This window comes from Hyperolius riggenbachi, chromosome 4 (assembly GCF_040937935.1).
Source record: "Hyperolius riggenbachi isolate aHypRig1 chromosome 4, aHypRig1.pri, whole genome shotgun sequence".
Taxonomy (NCBI): Eukaryota; Metazoa; Chordata; class Amphibia; order Anura; family Hyperoliidae; genus Hyperolius; species Hyperolius riggenbachi.
Window position 1 is genome coordinate 155,501,393 of NC_090649.1, and position 19,776 is coordinate 155,521,168.

The window sequence follows — 19,776 nt, forward strand, 5'->3', positions numbered from 1 at the left end:
CAGGTTTTGGTGCTCCAAACCAATTGTTTATATATATATATATATATATATAGAGAGAGAGAGAGCTTGAGAGGACACAATGTAAAACTTGTAGCATTGTTAATTCTTCAGTAAGCAGTGTTTTACTATTGATATATTGCATCTTGCTTCCAGGTACCTATACTTAGCAAGAAGGAAGATGTTTTTGGCTATCTGGCCAAATACTCTGTGCCACTCTTGCGGGCTGCCTGGCTGGTGAAAATGACCTGTGCTTACTATGCTGCTATTTCAGAAGCCAAAATAAAGAAACGCCAGTCTACTGACCCAAATATTGGTAATTCCTATCTCGTACTTTTCTATCCTTACTTCCTAGCAGAGTTATGAGTGGAGGCACAAAGCCAAATTCACATTTATTAAATGTAAGCAGTTAGGGTGCATTCACACTATATCCATTGTATTGCAGAATAATTCTGCATGTCAGCTCTCTGTCCATACAATTCTATGGGCCTGTCCACATCTCTGCATTGTAACTGATCGTGTTATTCTAACTCGCTGCATGCAGGCTTGGCTTTGTATTAACGTTTATGTTATAACTTGTGCAGTCTCCATTGCTGTCGTATTATAATGCATGCATTATGCAACAAGCACAGTGTGAATCCATCATTAGGGCCCGTTCACACTACACGCGTTTCCAGCCGCGTTTTGGAAACGCGTGCGGGTGGCCCGACACGCACGACATCAGACAGTGCATAGAGTGCACTGTCTGATGTTCACACTGCATGCGTTCCGGACCTGTGCGGTCCGGGAACACATGCTGCACGCAGATTTTACAAAAACGCGCGGCTGTCCCATTCACTTTTCAGTGATGGGATCAGCCACGCAAACCATACAAACGCAGATGGCGTGCGTTCGTACGCGTTGCATTCTGCATGCGTGGCCGTCTGCGTTTTGCAGTCTGAACGGGCCCTTAGGCTTTAGTTTAGGATTGGCCCTTATTCAGTTTACTTTTTCTCCGAGTTTACTCCTTGGAGATCATTTTTCATCTTCTGTTTAAAGAGAACCCGAGGTGGGTTTGAAGAATATTATCTGCATACAGAGGCTGGATCTGCCTATACAGCCCAGCCTCTGTTGCTATCCCAAACTCCCCTAAGGTCCCCCTGCACTCTGCAATCCCTCATAAATCACAGCCACGCTGCTGACAAACAGCTTGTCAGAGCTGGCTGTGTTTATCTCTATAGTGTCAGTCTGCTGCTCTCCCTGCCTCCTGCAGAACTCCAGTCCCCGCCTGCATCCCTTCCCTCCCTGCTGATTGGAGGGAAGGGACGGGGGCAGGGACCGGAGCTATGCAGGAGGCGGGAGAGCAGCTGAGACTGACACTACAGATGTAAACACAGCCTCACAGCACGACTGTGATTTATGAGGGATTGCAGAGTGCAGGGGGACCTTAGTGGGGTTTGGGATAGCAACAGAGGCTGGGCTGTATAGGCAGATCCAGCCTCTGTATGCAGATAACATTCTTCAAACACACCTCGGGTTCTCTTTAAAGTTACTTTTCGGCACTCTGCATTTGAAAAAGTACCAAAAAGTAGGTGGTATGGCAATGTCAAAATGATTCTTTCTGGTGGCTTAAAGGGAATTTTATTGATTAGGTGAGAAAATATCACCTAGGAGAAAACTTAGGAGAAAAGGGCCCATATGCAATTCATATAATAAAGGGGAACAGAGGGGCAGCAAGAGAGTAAGCAAAGCCGTCAGACAAAGTACATGTCTAGTGTGGATGAGTGGCTTGCAGCCACAACAAACAGCCAAGACAATACAGCGTGCAGGCAAATGCTCAGTTAGTTGCAGCATGATGCTGCTTGCCTGAAGGCAGCTATGAAGGCTGTGTTGAAATCAGTATAGTCGTCTGGCCGGCTGCTTGTTATAGTTCCATAGAGGTTTGAATACTGTGTTGCTGGAGCCACTGCAGATACAGCACTGGAACATTGGGCAACAGTGGCAGGCAGGAATACTACATCGTCCGCTTCCAGGTCACACTAGGAGTATGTCGGAGGCTCTAGACTCCGCCCACCAATAGAGATGAAAATATTAATTGCATATGGGCAAAATTGGATTCATGAAGGGCCATTTAGAGATCTCTCAGTATCCCTGGTGAACATTTCAAGAGATCCAAATAACAGACAAAAAAACCACCCTTGGACTGTATGAATTAAATATTATCAGCTAATAAGTGGTTAATATTTGTCCAGGGTGTGATTTTATTAAAAAAAAAATTCTCATTGCAAGCATTGTTATAAGATTGTAGTCGTGCAGCTGCAAATTTACAAACCAGTCAGCAACCTCCATAATGTGTGCATGTGACCCAGGGGAAGGTTGCAGTCTGTTATCCCATTGTGGCAAACAGCCATTAACAAATCAAGTTCATGTTTGCTGAATCACTTGTGATATTGCCATTGGAGATCTCTGGCATGAAAATCAGGCCCTGTGTGTGTTATATCCATAACATGATGGAATTGTGAATTGAGAAACCTTTATTAGAAAGTTTCAGAACAAATATGTATCAGTAATTTCAGAAAGGAGACAGCAATAGCAAAATATACAATTCTACTAGTTAAGGTTAGCTTTAACCAGCTCCCGACCGCCTAAAGCCGATGGGCGGTGGGAGCGTGGCTGCTGGGGGACCACCTAACGCCGATTGCCGTCAAAGAGCGGTGGGCGGGATTAGCAGGGAACACGTTAACAGTGTGGGGATGCGTTATAAGCTTGCAAGCTGCGATCGGAGCTGGCAGGCTGAATTAAAGAAAAACAAAGGCTATTTACATTTGTACAGCGCTGCAATCTAGCGCAGTGCTGTACAGGGGACTCCCTTGTCAAATAGCTGTCCCCAGAAGTGGCTCACAATTGAATCCCTCTCATAGGCTGATCCCTATGAGAGGGTACTGTAGTGTAAGGACCGCAGTCAGGGCCAATTTAGGGGGGAGGGAGGGTAATAAAAAAAATGATATTTTATTTTTAAAAATATATTTTTAAATTAATAAAAAAAAAATTGCAGCAGCAATCAGAGACCACCTAAAAATGCTCTATTAAGTGTAAAGAAAAGGAGGTAAAATTAATTTGGGTGGTAAGTTGTATGGCCGAGCAATAAATCGTTAACGTGTCGAAGTGCCGAATTGTAAAAAATTGCCTAGTCACTAGGGGGTATAAACCTCTAGTCCTCAAGAGGTTAAATAACCACATGGAAATGCAGCTGTTCTGTAATTTTGTCTGTTGTTTTTTTGTTTTGCTTTGTTAGAGTGGACTCAGATTTTAACTCGGTATCTCCGAGAACAGTTGATGAAGATTGCAGATTTTTACCACACAAATTCCAGTCAGTGCAGCAGCCCGGTGGCGGTGACGCAAGATGTGGAACAGGCCTTGAGACAGTGGGAGTACAATGAAAAGTTAGCATTTTACATGTTTCAGGTAAGTAATATGGCAGTAAAGCAGGTGGCATCAGCATTTTACAGCACACAGGTTTAGTACTGTTCACTGTAATCTAACGTATGTCTTGGATGAGGCAGCAGTGGGGAAACATACTGTATAAATGTTGAAATCATACATTTTAAGTATTAAGCACTGATCAAGATATAGAACAACAAAACCTTTATTTAAATTTTGCACTAGTAAGCATGGTGAAGATAACCCATCCATACTGCAAATGCTAAAACTGTACACTCAAGCCCTGTAAAATCTCACAATTAAACCATACACATGTATAAAGTGCATAGTATGCCACCATAGCTCAGTTAACCGCACACATGCAATAGAGGCACGAGGAAAAATGGGCACCAGATAATAACTACCGTATATACCGGCCTATAAGGCGACTGGGGGTATAAGACGACCCCCCAACTTTCCAGTTAAAATATAGAGGTTGGGGTATACTCGCCGTATAAGACTACCCCAGTGTCAGCCGGGTGTCAGGCTGTGGTCAGGGACGGATCTAGACCAAGTTGCCCCAAGTTGCGCCTGGGGCAAGGTCAGGTTTTGGCGCCTAAACTGCCATTCCCCATCCAAATTTTGCTGCCTTTTTAAGAATTCAACAAACTGCGCCTGGGGCAAGGGACCCGCTTGCCCCCCCCCCTAGATCCGTCCCTGGCTGTGGTGAAATTACCTAATCGTGCAGTCTTCCTGTGAATAGAAAAGTAGATTGCGCTCTGTGTTTAAAGAAAAGACTTGCTGTAATAGTTTCTTGCGAGCAGCCGCTCGCGCGGGTATCAGTGCGGCTTCCGGGGTCACCTGACTGGTGACGTGTGCGCTCTACTGATGCGATTTCCTGGCTGTATTGTGGAGCGCAAACGTCACAAGTCAGATGATCCCGGAAGCCGCACTGATACCCGCGCGAACGGCTGCTCGCAAGAAACTATTACAGCAAGTCTTTTCTTTAAACACAGAGCGCAATCTACTTTTCTATTCACAGGAAGACTGCACGATTAGGTAATTTCACCACAGCCTGACACCCGGTACCCGGCACTCCAACTACTGACACTACCTCCAGAGTGATACTCGGCGTATAAGACGACCCCCCACTTTGCAGAAGATTTTTAAGGGTGAAAAAGTCGTCTTATACGCCGGTATATACGGTATATTCTTTACCGATAGAATACTGATAAATATACCGATACTCTTCTATCACCACCAGAGAATATAGCAATGAAAGAAAGAAAGACTGGCAGTAGTTGTGGGTAGGGAGGTCATGGGTTTAACCGGATTGAGTACTCCATCTTGCAGCGTGCTCTCAGAAACAAACAATAATGATATGTAGCAGAGAAAGCCGAGGCAATGTTGCAATAGAAAAAGAGGTACCTTTAATCCACGGTATGAAGACACAGTGGGGTATACAGTGGGGGTGAGGGGATGTCATCCCCTCACCCCCACTGTATACCCCGCTGTGTCTTCATACCATGGATTAAAGGTACCTCTTTTTCTATTGCAACAGTGCTTCGGCTTTCTCTGCTACATACCACCAGAGAATATGTGTAATTATACTGATATTCTACTATTACTCTCTGACTGTACACCAATTTTCACACTAACCCACCCCTATCTATACCTAAATACTAAATTCCCACTAGCTACCCCTAACACTAAGCATGGTAATTAACCAGTCAAGCTAGTCCAGTGCCTATTTTCAGCACTAATGGTTATCAGATAGACTGCCATTGCCAGCCCACTGCCCTTCTGCCAATCTCCAGCCCTAATGGCTTTCAGCTACAATAGCACCTCCTTGCTGATCTCCACTGGTGCCAAACCGACAGTGGCAGTAGTGCAGCAGACAAGCACCAGCAGTCAAATCAATAGTGCCCAAACTACAGTGGGATGCGAAAGTTTAGGCAACCTTGTTAGTCTTCATGATTTTCATGTATAAATCGTTGGTTGTTACGATAAAAAATGTCAGTTACATATATAGGAGACACACACAGTGATATTTGAGAAGTGAAATTAAGTTTATTGGATTTACAGAAAGTGCATAATAATTGTTTAACCACTTGAGGACCTAGGGCTTTACCCCCCTTAAGGACCGGCCACTTTTTTTCCATTCAGACCACTGCAGCTTTCACGGTTTATTGCTCGCTCATACAACCTACCACCTAAATGAATTTTGGCTCCTTTTCTTCTCACTAATAAAGCTTTCTTTTAGTGCTATTTGATGGCTGCTGCGATTTTTACTTTTTATTATATTCATCAAAAAAGACATGAATTTTGGCAAAAAAATGATTTTTTTCTCTAATTGTCATCCGGGACAACCTGAGATCCGGTCCCGCCCCGGATCTGTGGAAACACGAATCCAAGAAGATTAAAAGCCCCCGCCCACCCTCCATCCTCAGTTCATCTGTGTTTCCGCCACGGAAACACCTTAGAAGCAAAGCTCCCGTTTTTTGTTTGTTTTCTGGACTCACCAGAGGGTGAGTCTTGAGTACGCTGGCTTGCCGGTCGTCCTTAAAGCCGTCGCTTTTTTAGCGGATGCGGTTACGGAACTGATTCGGGTATCAGCTCGCACTACGGCTCTCGTTAACTCGGCTAGGAGAGCAGTGTGGCTGAAGACCTGGGAAGGGGACCAGACCTCAAAGAACAGATTATGTTCTATTCCATTTGAGGGTAGTCTCTTGTTTGGATCTGGTCTGGAAGAAGTATTATCCCGTTCAGCAGAAAAAGGGAAGCAGTTTCCTAACAAAAAGAAGAGTTTCAAGGGAAAGAGACCGTTTGTTCCCAAGAAACAGGACTCTAACCTTCCAAAAAATAGGAATGTGCAGAGGAAGTGGTCCTTTCCCAAAGGGAAAGGAAAAGGGGGGTTCACTCTCGGAAAGACGGAGCCCCCCAAGCCGAGTAAATGACGATTTACCAGTTGGAGGGAGGCTAATTTATTTTCAAGTCGAATGGGAAAAATTAAATCCCGATCCTTTTGTTTTTCAGATAATCAAGACGGGTTATCGTCTTCAGTTTTCAAGCCCCCCTCCACAAAGAAAATTTGTGAATCCAACTCCAAAGGACCCAGAAAAGGCCAGGGGTTTGGAGATGGAAATTTTGAAACTTTTAGAGAAGAAAGTTATAATTCCAGTACCCCAGGAGAGATTATTCCAGGGTTACTACTCCCATGTCTTTCTAGTAAAGAAGGCAAATGGGGAATTCAGGTTCATCCTGAATCTGAAATCTCTCAACCCATTCCTGACATACAAGAAGTTCAGGATGGAAAGCATTTATTCAGTGAGGGCCCTATTACAGGGCATGGAATATTTTGTGTCAATAGATCTTTCCGACGCATATCTGCACATTCCCATTTATTCCAGCCATCAGAGGTTTTTGAAGTTCGCAATCAGGTCTCAGGACCAGATTCGACATTTCCAATTTCAGGCCCTTCCCTTTGGGATAGCCTCGGCACCCCGAATATTTACAAAAATATTAGCAGAGGTTATGAAGATTTTCAGGATACAGGGAATAGCGATTGTCCCATACCTGGACGATCTCCTCCTGTTTGCAGAAACAGAGGCTCTGGCCAGAGCTCACAGAGATACAGTGATTTCCCTCCTATCCCAAGTGGGATGGTTAGTAAATTACAAGAAATCAGCCCTGAATCCAGCACAGGAGATTGTGTTTTTAGGATACAGGATAAATTCGATAGAAAGGAGGATCTACTTACCACCCGAAAAGATTGCGAAGATCCAGGGGGAAGTAGATCTGCTATGCAGACAGCAAAAGAGTTCTCTTCGCCAGATCATGCGAGTTCTAGGATTGTTCTCAGCATCCATTCCAGCGGTCACCTGGGCCCAACACCACGGCAGAGGTCTCCAGTCTCTGCTTTTGGCAAATTAGGACAGGTCCAAACTTTCCCTAGACTCACAGATAGCTATCCCAGAGGTAGTGAAGTCCAGTCTGGTCTGGTGGTTGGACTCTCAGAATCTAACCAAAGGACGTCTTTGGAGACAGGAGGAACCAATAAAGATCTTTACAGATGCAAGCTCTTGGGGATGGGGCGCAACGATGTTGGGCCATCATGCTCAGGGGCATTGGACGCAGCAAATTGCAAAGAAATCGTCCAACTTCAGAGAGTTACTGGCAGTGCAGAAAGCACTTCTATCTTTTCAATCCCTGATAGAAGGAAAGCACGTGTTAGTATTTTCCGACAATATCACGACGCTGGCTTTTCTGGCAAAACAAGGAGGCACGAGATCAATCGAGCTCAGGCGCCTATGCTCAGAGACTCTGGACTGGATAGAACCTCAGGTTCTATCTTTGTCGGCGATCCACATAAAGGGGACTCTCAATGTAGAGGCAGATTTTTTAAGTCGTCATCAGGTGAATCAGTCAGAGTGGGAACTTCATCCGGAGGTTTTTCAGATGGTGATAAACAAATTCGGTATCCCAGAGGTAGATCTCTTTGCATCCCCGACGAATGCAAAGACGGACCAATTTTTCTCCCTGCACAGGTGCCAGAGATCTCTGGGGTTGGACGCCCTCAGCTTCCCTTGGGACTTCAACCTCTCCTATGCATTTCCTCCAACAGTACTGTTACCTCAGGTATTGGGGAAATTTCAAAGGGAGAGAGGGAACATGATCCTGATAGCTCCACTATGGCCGAAACGACCATGGTATGCGACCCTGCGGAGGTGGGCAGTGGCTCCGCCTTTTCTCCTGCCAGCTCGGCCAGATCTGCTAATCCAGGGCCCTCTCATCCACCCCAGGCCACAGTTATTCAGACTGGCCGCCTGGATCCTGAAAGGGTAATCTTGAGGAATAAGGGCCTTTCGGAGAAGGTAATTGACACTGTAATGAAATGTAGAAAGCCAGTAACTCAGAGGATATACCGAAAGGTTTGGAAGGTTTATCTAGCCTGGTGTGGAACTAGAACTAGAGATCAGAAATTGACTAGTTAAATTTTAGAGTTTCTTCAGGAAGGTGCAGACATGAAGTTGGCACTTAGTACCCTTAAGGTTCAATGTTCAGCACTTTCAATACTATTAGATAGGCATCTAGCGCAGGAAGAGTTGGTAAAGAATTTCTTCAAAGCACTACAGAGGTCTACACCAGTAAGACAGAAAGTATTTCCACAATGGGATTTATCCCTGGTCCTCAAGTGTTTAACAAAGGCACCCTTTGAACCCATTGAAGAGATTGAGATGAAATTCCTTACCTTGAAATTAGCATTTTTGATCGCAATTACATCGGCTAGACGTATAAGTGATTTACAGGCGTTATCTATCAAAGATCCCTTTCTAATCATTTGCCCTGATAGTGTCAGGCTCAGGACTGATCCGGCCTATCTACCTAAGGTAGTCTCTGAGTTTCATAGGTCTCAGGACATTATTCTTCCTTCCTTTTGTGGCAACCCTTCGGGACAGAAGGAGGAAGAATTTCACTGTTTGGACGTAAAGAGCTGTCTGCTAGTATACCTTTCGAGATCAAGAGAAATTAGAAAGTCAAGCAGCCTATTTATCTTATTTTCAGGGAAAAATAAGGGGCAGCAGGCATCCAGACAGACCATTGCTAGATGGATTAGACAGACCATATCTATAACATATGAGTGTAGTAATTGTCCCTTACCACCTAATATTAAGGCTCATTCAACCCGTTCTCTATCTACATCCTGGGCTAAAAGAGCAGGAGCCACCATTCAACAAATTTGTCAAGCGGCAACATGGGCAAGTGCATCAACTTTTATCAAGCACTACAGAGTGGATGTACTGTCTCAACAAGATCAATCGTTTGGCAGAAAGGTGCTCCAGGCGGTGGTCCCTCCCTAGGTTAGTCTTTTTTTGATATAAAGACTTTCTTGTTTATCTCTCAGGTTGTCCCGGATGACAATTAGAGAAAGACTCCTATTAGACCTACCGGTAATAGAGTTTCTGATTGTCATCCGGGACAAACATTATAACCCTTTCCCTATCTCGACTGCGCACCTTTCTTGTTACAGTTAAGATCACTGGGATCTAGTACATTCACCTTTTTTGGTGTTTTATGTCTTCCTTCATCTTGGTGTTTCTAGTCTTATATACTTTCAGACGCACTGAGGATGGAGGGTGGGCGGGGGCTTTTAATCTTCTTGGATTCGTGTTTCCACAGATCCGGGGCGGGACCGGATCTCAGGTTGTCCCGGATGACAATCAGAAACTCCATTACCGGTAGGTCTAATAGGAGTCTTTTTAACTTTCTGTGCTGACATTTTTCAAATAAAGTAAAATTTTTGTATACATGCAGCGCGAAAAATGTGTACAAACATGTTTTTGATAAAAAAAAAAACCCATTCAGTGTATATTTATTGGTTTGGGTAAAAGTTATAGCATTTACAAACTATGGTGCAAAAAGTGAATTTTCCCATTTTCAAGCATCTATGACTTTTCTCACCCCCTGTCATGTTTCATGAGGGGCTAGAATTCCAGGATAGTATAAATACCCCCCAAATGACCCCATTTTGGAAAGAAGACATCCCAAAGTATTCACTGAGAGGCATAGTGAGTTCATAGAAGATATTATTTTTTGTCACAAGTAAGCGGAAAAAGACACTTTGTGAGAAAAAAAAAAAAAAAAAGTTTCCATTTCTTCTAACTTGCGACAAAAAAAAATGAAATCTGCCACGGACTCACCATGCCCCTCTCTGAATACCTTGAAGTGTCTACTTTCCAAAATGGGGTCATTTGTGGGGTGTGTTTACTGTCCTGGCATTTTGGGGGGTGCCTAATTGTAAGCACCCCTGTAAAGCCTAAAGGTGCTCATTGGACTTTGGACCCCTTAGCGCAGTTAGGCTGCAAAAAAGTGCTACACATGTGGTATTGCCATACTCGGGAGAAGTAGTATAATGTGTTTTGAGGTGTATTTTTACACATACCGATGCTGGGTGGGAGAAATATCTCTGTAAATGACAATTTTTTAATTTTTTTTACACACAATTGTCCATTTACAGAGATCTTTCTCCCACTCAGCATGGGTATGTGTAAAAATACATCCCAAAACACATTATACTACTTCTCCCGAGTACGGCAATACCACATGTGTGGCACTTTTTTGCACCCTAACTGCGCTAAGGGGCCCAAAGTCCGATGAGCACCATTAGGATTTCACAGGTCATTTTGAGAAATTTTGTTTCAAGACTACTCCTCACGGTTTAGGGCCTCTAAAATGCCAGGGCAGTATAGGAACCCCACAAATGACCCCATTTTAGAAAGAAGACACCCCAAGGTATTCCGTTAGAAGTACGGTGAGTTCATAGAAGATTTTATTTTTTGTCACAAGTTAGCGGAAAATGACACTTTGTGAAAAAAACCTATAAAAATCAATTTCCGCTAACTTGTGACGAAAAATTAAATTGTCTATGAGCTCACCGTACTACTAACGGAATACCTTGGGGTGTCTTCTTTCTAAAATGGGGTCATTTGTGGGGTTCCTATACTGCCCTGGCATTTTAGGGGCCCTAAACCATGAGGAGTAGTCTTGAAACGAAATTTCTCAAAATGACCTGTGAAATCCTAAAGGTACTCATTGGACTTTGGGCCCCTTAGCGCAGTTAGGGTGCAAAAAAGTGCCACACATGTGGTATCGCCGTACTCGGGAGAAGTAGTACAATGTGTTTTGGGGTGTATTTTTACACATACCCATGCTGGGTGGGAGAAATACCTCTGTAAATGATAATCTTTTGATTTTTTTACACACAATTGTCCATTTACAGAGTTATTTCTCCCACCCAGCATGGGTATGTGTAAAAATACACCCCAAAACACATTGTACTACTTCTCCCGAGTACGGCGAGACCACGTGTGGCACTTTTTTGCACCCTAACTGCGCTAAGGGGCCCAAAGTCCAATGAGTACCTTTAGGATTTCACAGGTCATTTTGCGACATTTGGCTTCAAGACTACTCCTCATGGTTTAGGGCCCCTAAAATGCCAGGGCAGTATAGGAACCCCACAAATGACCCCATTTTAGAAAGAAGACACCCCAAGGTATTCCGTTAGAAGTACGGTGAGTTCATAGAAGATTTTATTTTTTGTCACAAGTTAGCGGAAATTGATTTTTATAGGTTTTTTTCACAAAGTGTCATTTTCCGCTAACTTGTGACAAAAAATAAAATCTTCTATGAACTCACCGTACTTCTAACGGAATACCTTGGGGTGTCTTCTTTCTATAATGGGGTCATTTGTGGGGTTCCTATACTTCCCTGGCATTTTAGGGGCCCTAAACCATGAGGAGTAGTCTTGAAACCAAATGTCGCAAAATGACCTGTGAAATCCTAAAGGTACTCATTGGACTTTTGGCCCCTTAGCGCAGTTAGGGTGCAAAAAAGTGCCACACATGTGGTATCGCCGTACTCGGGAGAAGTAGTACAATGTGTTTCGGGGTGTATTTTTACACATACCCATGCTGGGTGGGAGAAATAACTCTGTAAATGGACAATTGTGTGTAAAAAAATCAAAAGATTGTCATTTACAGAGGTATTTCTCCCACCCAGCATGGGTATGTGTAAAAATACACCCCAAAACACATTGTACTACTTCTCCCGAGTATGGTGATACCACATGTGTAGCACTTTTATGCACCCTAACTGCGCTAAGGGGCCCAGAGTCCAATGAGTACCTTTAGGCTTTACAGGGGTGCTCAAAATTTAGCACCCCACCCACTTGCCAGGACAGTTAACAAACCCCGCAAATGACCCCATTTTGGAAAGAATACACAACAAGGTATTCCATGAGGGGAATGGTGAGGTCATTGAAAATTTTATTTTTTGTCACAAGTTAACGGAAAATGACACTTTGTAAAAAAAAAAAATTCTGCTAACTTGTGACAAAAACTAAAATCTTCTATGAACTCACCGTGCACCTCACATAATACTTTAGGGTGTCCTCTTTCCAAAATGGGGTCATTTGTGGAGTCTGTCCTGGCATTTTAGGGTCTCTGCAATCATTACATGTTTGGCCAGTATTAGGAGTTTCTGCTATACTCCTTATATTGGGTATACGGGTAATGCACTCTGGGCTGAAAGGAAAAATGAACGGCAAACATACCTTGCTCCACATCAATGGCAGATCTTCCTCCACATCAATGGCAGTGATAACCTCAGGAGAGAGACACCCCGTGCCACCCTGCACTCAGGGTGAGCCACCAACTTATGTGACTGGGCCTCAGAACTTTAGTATACAGCATTATGCCTGTAGGATACAGCAATATGCCTGCCAATAGAGATGACTCTGTGTGGCATTAAAGCATCATCATAGGCCCAAATCACATATAAACCGGGGGTGTCCACACTCAAGGGAAATTCAAACATGCTGTCTTATATCGCCAACCCAGGACAGATCAGCAATATCAAGCATGGAAACCGATCCTTCTTCCGACTTTTATGCTTACCCGTTTGGTTTTCAAGCTTACCTCTCCTCTCCCTGCGACAATGTGCGAAAGACCACTGAGTGTGTGCCTACTCCTGTGTCTGGAGTTCCCTAGGTTCTAATAGTGTACCTGCTCGTGGTACCTCTCAAAACACTCCCCTACGCATAGGCCAGGCTGGTCAGGACATTTGGGACAATAAAAAACAGTGTCAGTCCTTCTTCTAGCACTGCTGCAGACACGACAACGTTTTCTTCGGATGCGTTGACCTGGGGTACTCGGAATCTGATAGGCGTAATGCCTTCCATGCAGTCGGCTAGTTGCATCTGGGGGGGGGGGGGGACCCTGGCACCTCCTGGATACAGGATGTCCAGAACGATCTGTTCCTGAAATTGAAGGAAAGATCCAGTTCTCCTAGCCTTACTGTAGAGAACAAAGCTGTTGTATACTGCCAATTGAATCAGATAAAAAGACACTTTCTTATACCAGCGTCTTGTTTTCCGGGTAACTAAATAGGGCGCTAACCTCTGGTCATTGAAGTCCACCCCTCCCATGTTGACATTATATTCGTGGACGACAAGGGGCTTTTCAATGACCGCAGTTGCCCGTTGAATTTGGACTGTCGTGTCTGTGTGAATGGTGGACAGAAAGTAAACGTCCCTCTTGTCCCTCCATTTCACCGCGAGCAGGTCTTCAGTACGCAAGGCGGCCCTCTGCCCCCGTTCAAGTCTGGTGGTAACGAGCCATTGGGGGAAGCCCTGGCGACTAGGCCGCGCAGTGCCACAGCATCGGATTCCTTCTAACTTTAAGTGCTGAAAGAGGGCCACACTTGTGTAATAATTGTCCACAAAAAGATGGTACCCCTTCTGGAACAAGGGTGACACCAAGTCCCACACAACCTTTCCACTGCTCCCCAGGTAGACAGGGCATCCGAACGGCTCCAATTTTGAGTCTTTTCCCTCATAGACCCTGAAATGACATGTATAGCCTGTGGCCCTTTCACAGAGCTTATACAGTTTCACCCCATACCGGGCGCGCTTGCTTGGGATGTACTGTTTGATGCCAAGGCGCCCGGTAAAGCGTAAGAGGGACTCGTCTACGCAGATGTTCTGTTCAGGGATATAAGCATCTGCAAATGTTGATGACAGGTGGTCTATGAGGGGCTGAATTTTGTGGAGCCGGTCATAAGCAGGGTGGCCCTTTTCATGACAGGTTTCGTCGTCGTTGAAGTGCAGGAAGCGCAGGATGGACTCAAATCGTGTCCTGGACATGGCAACAGGGTACAAGGGAACATGATTTACTGGGTTCGTAGACCAATACGACCGCAGTACATTCTGTTTCATTAGTCCCAAGTGAAGGATAAGGGCCAAAAAGATTTTAATGTCGGAAACTTGGACTGGTTTCCACCGGAAAGGCTGGGCATACATGCTCTCCGGGTGCTCGGTGATGAATTGTGTGGCTTTACGGTTGGTCTCAACCACAATTAAGTCCAAGAGAACCTGGGTGATGAACAGCTGCAAAAAGTCTAGGGCCGTTCCTAGATGAGCTGTCGCCACCTGGACTCCAGACTGGATGGTGAAAGGGGGCACTACGGGTGCGGCGGAATCAGGGGATTGCCAATCTGGTTGTGCCAGCACCTCTGGGAGTCTATGGGTACTACGGGCCCGTCTTCTTCTTGGTGGCTGCGATGGGGGTTCTACTGCACTTGCCACCGTACCAGTTTCAACTTCCATGCTGGCGCTCACCACTTCACCAGGGTCTACGGAAGTACTGGTACCAAGTCCAGGAGATGCTGCGCTGCTGGTGCCTGCCTCACCAAGAAAACTATCATCAGCGTTAGCACCAATCTGCTGCCCTTGAGGCGGATCCTGCGCCACCTGCGGTCTAACGACATGGGGTCTGGTACGCCTGGCTCTAGCCGGGACCAAAGCCTCGTCATCACTTTCGGCCAGGGAACCACTGCTTTCTACAGGTTCAAATTCGGACCCGGAAGATTCGACGGATGATTCTTCCCAAAAGAACTCATCCGACTGGTCCATGTACCTGTATACCTCGTCATCGGAAAGCCCCCTTCTTGCCATTGTGGATTGCTAAATTTATGGGGTTTTCCTCCGAGACTACCCAGAAAAAAAGAGCACCTACCTAGCAAAAAGGGAGTATTTGAGAGGTATTGGGGTTGGTGGGAAGTGGGGTCTCAGAGGCAATCAAACAATCACGGGACAATCAAATACAATTACAGCACAATCGACTCCAATCACAGCACAAGCAAATCTGATGCACTCAGAAGGTGGTGGTTGGAGGTGGTGGGGGGGGAGGGTGGGGTTGGGTGTGGTGGGGGGGGAGGGTGGGGTTGGGTGTGGCGGGAAGTGGGGTCTCAGGCAATCAAACAATCACGGGGCAATCGAAGCCGATCGCGGGACAATCAAATACAATTACAGCACAATCGAATCCAATCACAGCACAATCAAATCTGATGCACTCGGAAGGTGAAGGGGGGAGGGTGGGGTTGGGTGTGGCAGGAAGTGGGGTCTCAGAGGCAATCAAACAATCACGGGACAATCAAAGCCGATCACGGGACAATCAAATACAATTACAGCACAATCGAATACAATCGCAGCACAAGCAAATCTGATGCACTCGGAAGGTGGTGGTTGGAGGTGGTGGGGGGGGGAGGGTGGGGTTGGGTGTGGCGGGAAGTGGGGTATCAGAGGCAATCAAACAATCACGGGACAATCAAAGCCGATCACGGGACAATCAAATACAATTACAGCACAATCTAATACAATCGCAGCACAAGCAAATCTGATGCACTCGGAAGGTGGTGGTTGGAGGTGGTGGGGGGGTGGGGGGGGGGGGGTTGGGTGTGGCAGGAAGTGGGGTCTCAGAGGCAATCAAACAATCACGGGGCAATCAAAGCCGATCACGGGACAATCAAATACAATTACAGCACAATCGAATACAATCACAGCACAAGCAAATCTGATGCACTCGGAAGGTGATGGGGGGAGGGTGGGGTTGGGTGTGGCGGGAAGTGGGGTCTCAGAGGCAATCAAACAATCACGGGACAAACCAAGCAGATCACGGGACAATCAAATACAATCGCAGCACAATCGAATACAATCGCAGCACGATCAAATACAAGCGCAGCACAATCGATACAATCAAAGCACAGTCAAATACAATGCACTTGGACGGTAATTAGGGGGGGGGGGTCTGAGGGCGATTTGAGGGGGTGGGGGGTTGATCAGGAGCCCGCACGGGGCAGACTGAGTCCTGCCTGAGTCCTGATCTGATGAGAGGCAGACACATTATTATTATTATTATTATTTTTTTTTTTTTTTATTTATATAGCGCCAACATCTTCCGTAGCGCTGTACATAGTACAAACAAATAATAGGGAACAAATATACATAAGAAATACAAGACACTGTACAGTCATGACATTGAATAGAATAAATACAGATACATACATAGTTGATATGTAGTTGGTACATATGCATATGTTAAAATTACAGCAGTATGAGAAACACTAGGAGGAGGTCCCTGCCCTTGTGAGCTTACAATCTAGAGGGTAGTGGGGAGGAAACAAAGGGGAAGGAAACACCAGGATTAGTGGGTGAGCCAGTGTGCCTTCAGTGCTGCCTATAGCAAATTATAGGCTTTTCTGAACAGGTGTGTTTTCAGAGTACGTTTGAAGGTTTCCAGACTCGTGGCATGACGAACCGGCTGAGGGAGAGAGTTCCAAAGGAGAGGGACCGCCCGTGAGAAGTCTTGGATGCGAGAGTGAGAGGAGGTGACTAGGCTGGAGGACAAAAGGGTCTCCTGTGAGGAACGGAGGGTTCGAGCGGGGAGGTATCTGGAGATTAAAGAGGAAATGTATGGAGGCGACAGCTTGTGTAGAGCTTTGTATGCAAGTGTGAGAAGTTTAAACTGGATCCTTTGGGCAACTGGTAACCAGTGGAGGGATTGGCAGAGAGGGGCTGCCTCAGAGGATCTAGAAGAGAGGTGGATGAGACGGGCCGCAGAGTTTAGTAGGGATTGGAGAGGTGCCAGTCTGCTTTTTGGTAGACCACAGAGTAGGGTGTTGCAGTAGTCAAGACGGGAGATGATTAGGGCATGCACAAGCATTTTAGTTGCTTCTTGTGAAAGAAAGGGACGGATTCTGGAAATGTTTTTGAGATGGAAGTAGCAGGAGGTAGTTAAAGTGTTAATATGTGGTTTAAAGGAGAGCTCAGAGTCCAGAGTTACCCCTAGGCAACGAGCTTTGGGGGTTGATGCTATTGGGGTGTTCTCTACATTGATTGTGACAATGGGAGGTGGAACAGAGAGTGAAGGTGGAAATATCACAATCTCCGTTTTGCTCATATTGAGTTTAAGGAAGCGGGATGACATAAATGTAGATACAGCGGATAGACATTTGGGGACTTTTGATAGTAGTGTGGAGAGGTCTGGGGCAGAACAATAAATTTGGGTGTCATCAGCATAGAGGTGGTATTGAAACCCAAAAGAGCTTATTATCTGTCCCAGGCCATGGGTGTAAATGGAAAAGAGGAGGGGTCCAAGGACGGACCCTTGTGGTAGTCCCACAGACAGTGGGCGTGGAGAGGAGTTGGTATTGGCATAGGAGACCATGAAAGAACGTCCAGACAGGTAAGAGTTGAGCCAGGAGTGTGCTAGGCCCTTGATTCCCAGTGTTGAGAGGGTCTGGAGAAGCAGGGTATGATCAACAGTGTCGAAGGCAGAGGACAGATCTAGGAGTATTAGTACCGAAAATCTGCCTTTGGCTTTAGCAACTAGGAGGTCATTGGCAACCTTAGTGAGAACGGTTTCCGTAGAGTGTTGAGGGCGGAAGCCAGACTGGAAGGGGTCCAACAGGGAATTAGCAGAGAGAAAGTTAGACAACTCTGAGTAAATGTGGCGTTCCAGCAGTTTGGAGGCAAAGGGAAGGAGAGAGACTGGGCGGTAATTAGAAAGGGCAGTAGAGTCTAAAGAGGGTTTTTTGATTAGTGGTGTTATGATAGCTTGTTTAAATGAAGAAGGGAAAATGCCAGTTGAGATGGAAAGGTTAAACAGTGTTGTTAAAGCAGGAATGAGGGGGGAGGAGAGCTGGGGGATAAGATGAGAGGGAATAGGGTCTGAGGCGCATGTAGTAAGATGAGCTTTAGAGATTAGTGAAGAAAGACGCTGTTCAGTTAAGGCAGAGAAGATGGTTAGCAGGGAGGGGGTTTGAGTGGGTGAGTGGTTATGTGGAGAGGGATAGTTAATAGTAGGGGAGCTGCCAGGAGGAGAGGAAAAAGGAAGAGGTGATTGGACCGGTGAAGAGGGTTGCTTTTGAAAGCTGTTCTGTAGCGTTTCAATTTTGCTCACAAAATATGCTGCAAAGTCTTCTGCAGACAAGCTTGTGGTTGTAGGGGGAGGCGGGGGGTGGAGAAGAGAGTTGAAGGTGTTAAAAAGTTGTTTAGGGTTATCAGTAACACAGGGGGTTACTGATCGCAGATCAGTTAGTGATTGCTGGGGAGGACAGATGTAAACAAAGAGCAGGGGATGTAGTCAGGAGGGGGGTATGAGGGCAATCGAGGGCCTGGGCAGGTGATCGGTTACCCCCGCGGGGCAGTTAAGGTCTGCTCTGATGGGTGGGGGTGCTGAGGGGTGATGGACAGGTGATAGACAGGTGATCAGAGGGGGATCAGGGGGTAAGGTAGCTGTATACAGATGTATACAGTATACAGGGGGGTAGTCTGGGATGGGGTCTGGGGGTGATCTAAAGGTAGGGGGGGATCAGGGGTGACTAGGAGGCAGTTAGGGACCTAAACTAAGGGACAGCATCGCTAGTTAGTGGCAGGTGGGGGGGGTGGGGGTTTTATAGGGGTGCTAGGGTGCTGGGCAGGGGTCTGCTAGGGTGATCAGGGGGGGTAGGAAGGCTGGGGTGGGTGATCAGGGAGGCTGAGGGCAAAAAAAGCAGTGTAGCTGTATTACTTACAATATGCTTCCTCCTCGCTGGTGGTCTCTGCAACAATGAGACCACGAGGCGAGGAGGAAGCACGTATAAGGCACTTTGTTTACCTAACAAAGTGCCTTATACATTCTGATTGGCCCCATGTGCGGATTCCTCCGCTCGCCGGCGATGCTAAGTGGCCGGCGAGCGGAGACAAAATGCCGGGCTTCCGACTTCCGGCGGAGGATCGCGTCACGGATGACGCGATCGCTCCGCCCATGCCCCTACAAGGACCGCCGCCTTTGGGCATGAACTGGTCCTTGTGGGGTCCACTTCCCGGCCGCCTCTGTGCGTTAGGCGGTTGGGAAGTGGTTAAAGGGAATGTCCAAGCAAAATAAAAAAATGAGTTTTTACCAGCCCCATGCAGCCACCCTGTGCCCTCGTAGTCACTCACTGCTGCTCTAGTCCCCCACTGGCAGCTTGCCGACCTCAGAGGTCGGCGGGACGCATTGCGTACGTTTTTACGCATTCCAGCTAGTGCATGAACATTAACACATACATTTTTATGCATTACTGGTTCAATGCGTACATTTTTACGCATAGCGGGAATGCGTAAAAATGTACGCAATGCGTCCCGCCAACCTCCGAGGTCGGTAAGCTGCCAGCGGGGGACTGGAGCAGCAGTGAGTGACTACCAGGGCACAGGATGGCTGCATGGGGCTGGTAGAAGCCCCAGGTAAGTGAAACTCATTTTTTTATTTTGCTTGAACCTTCCCTTTAAACAAAATTAGGCAGGTGCATAAATTTGGACACCACAAAAAATAAATGAAATCAATATTTAGCAGATCCTCCTTTTGCAGAAATTGCAGCCACTAAATGCTTCCTGTAGGTTCCAATGAGAGTCTGGATTCTGGTTGAAGGTATTTTGGACTATTCCTCTTTACAAAACATCTCTAGTTCATTCAGGTTTCATGGCTTCTGAGTACGGACAGCTCTCTTTAACTCACACCACAG

General features: G+C 46.1%; 1 protein-coding gene across 13 annotated transcripts in view; it reads left to right on the plus strand.

The window, feature by feature from the left end:
• MED12L (mediator complex subunit 12L) overlaps positions 1-19,776 on the plus strand; it is a 742,320-nt gene that overhangs the window by 224,262 nt on the left and 498,282 nt on the right. For all 13 annotated transcript variants that reach the window (XM_068280808.1, XM_068280810.1, XM_068280809.1 and 10 more), the window contains 2 exons: positions 154-313; positions 3,272-3,441. In XM_068280808.1, the coding sequence (XP_068136909.1) occupies positions 154-313; positions 3,272-3,441 (330 nt within the window). The remainder of the gene's footprint in view (positions 1-153; positions 314-3,271; positions 3,442-19,776) is intronic.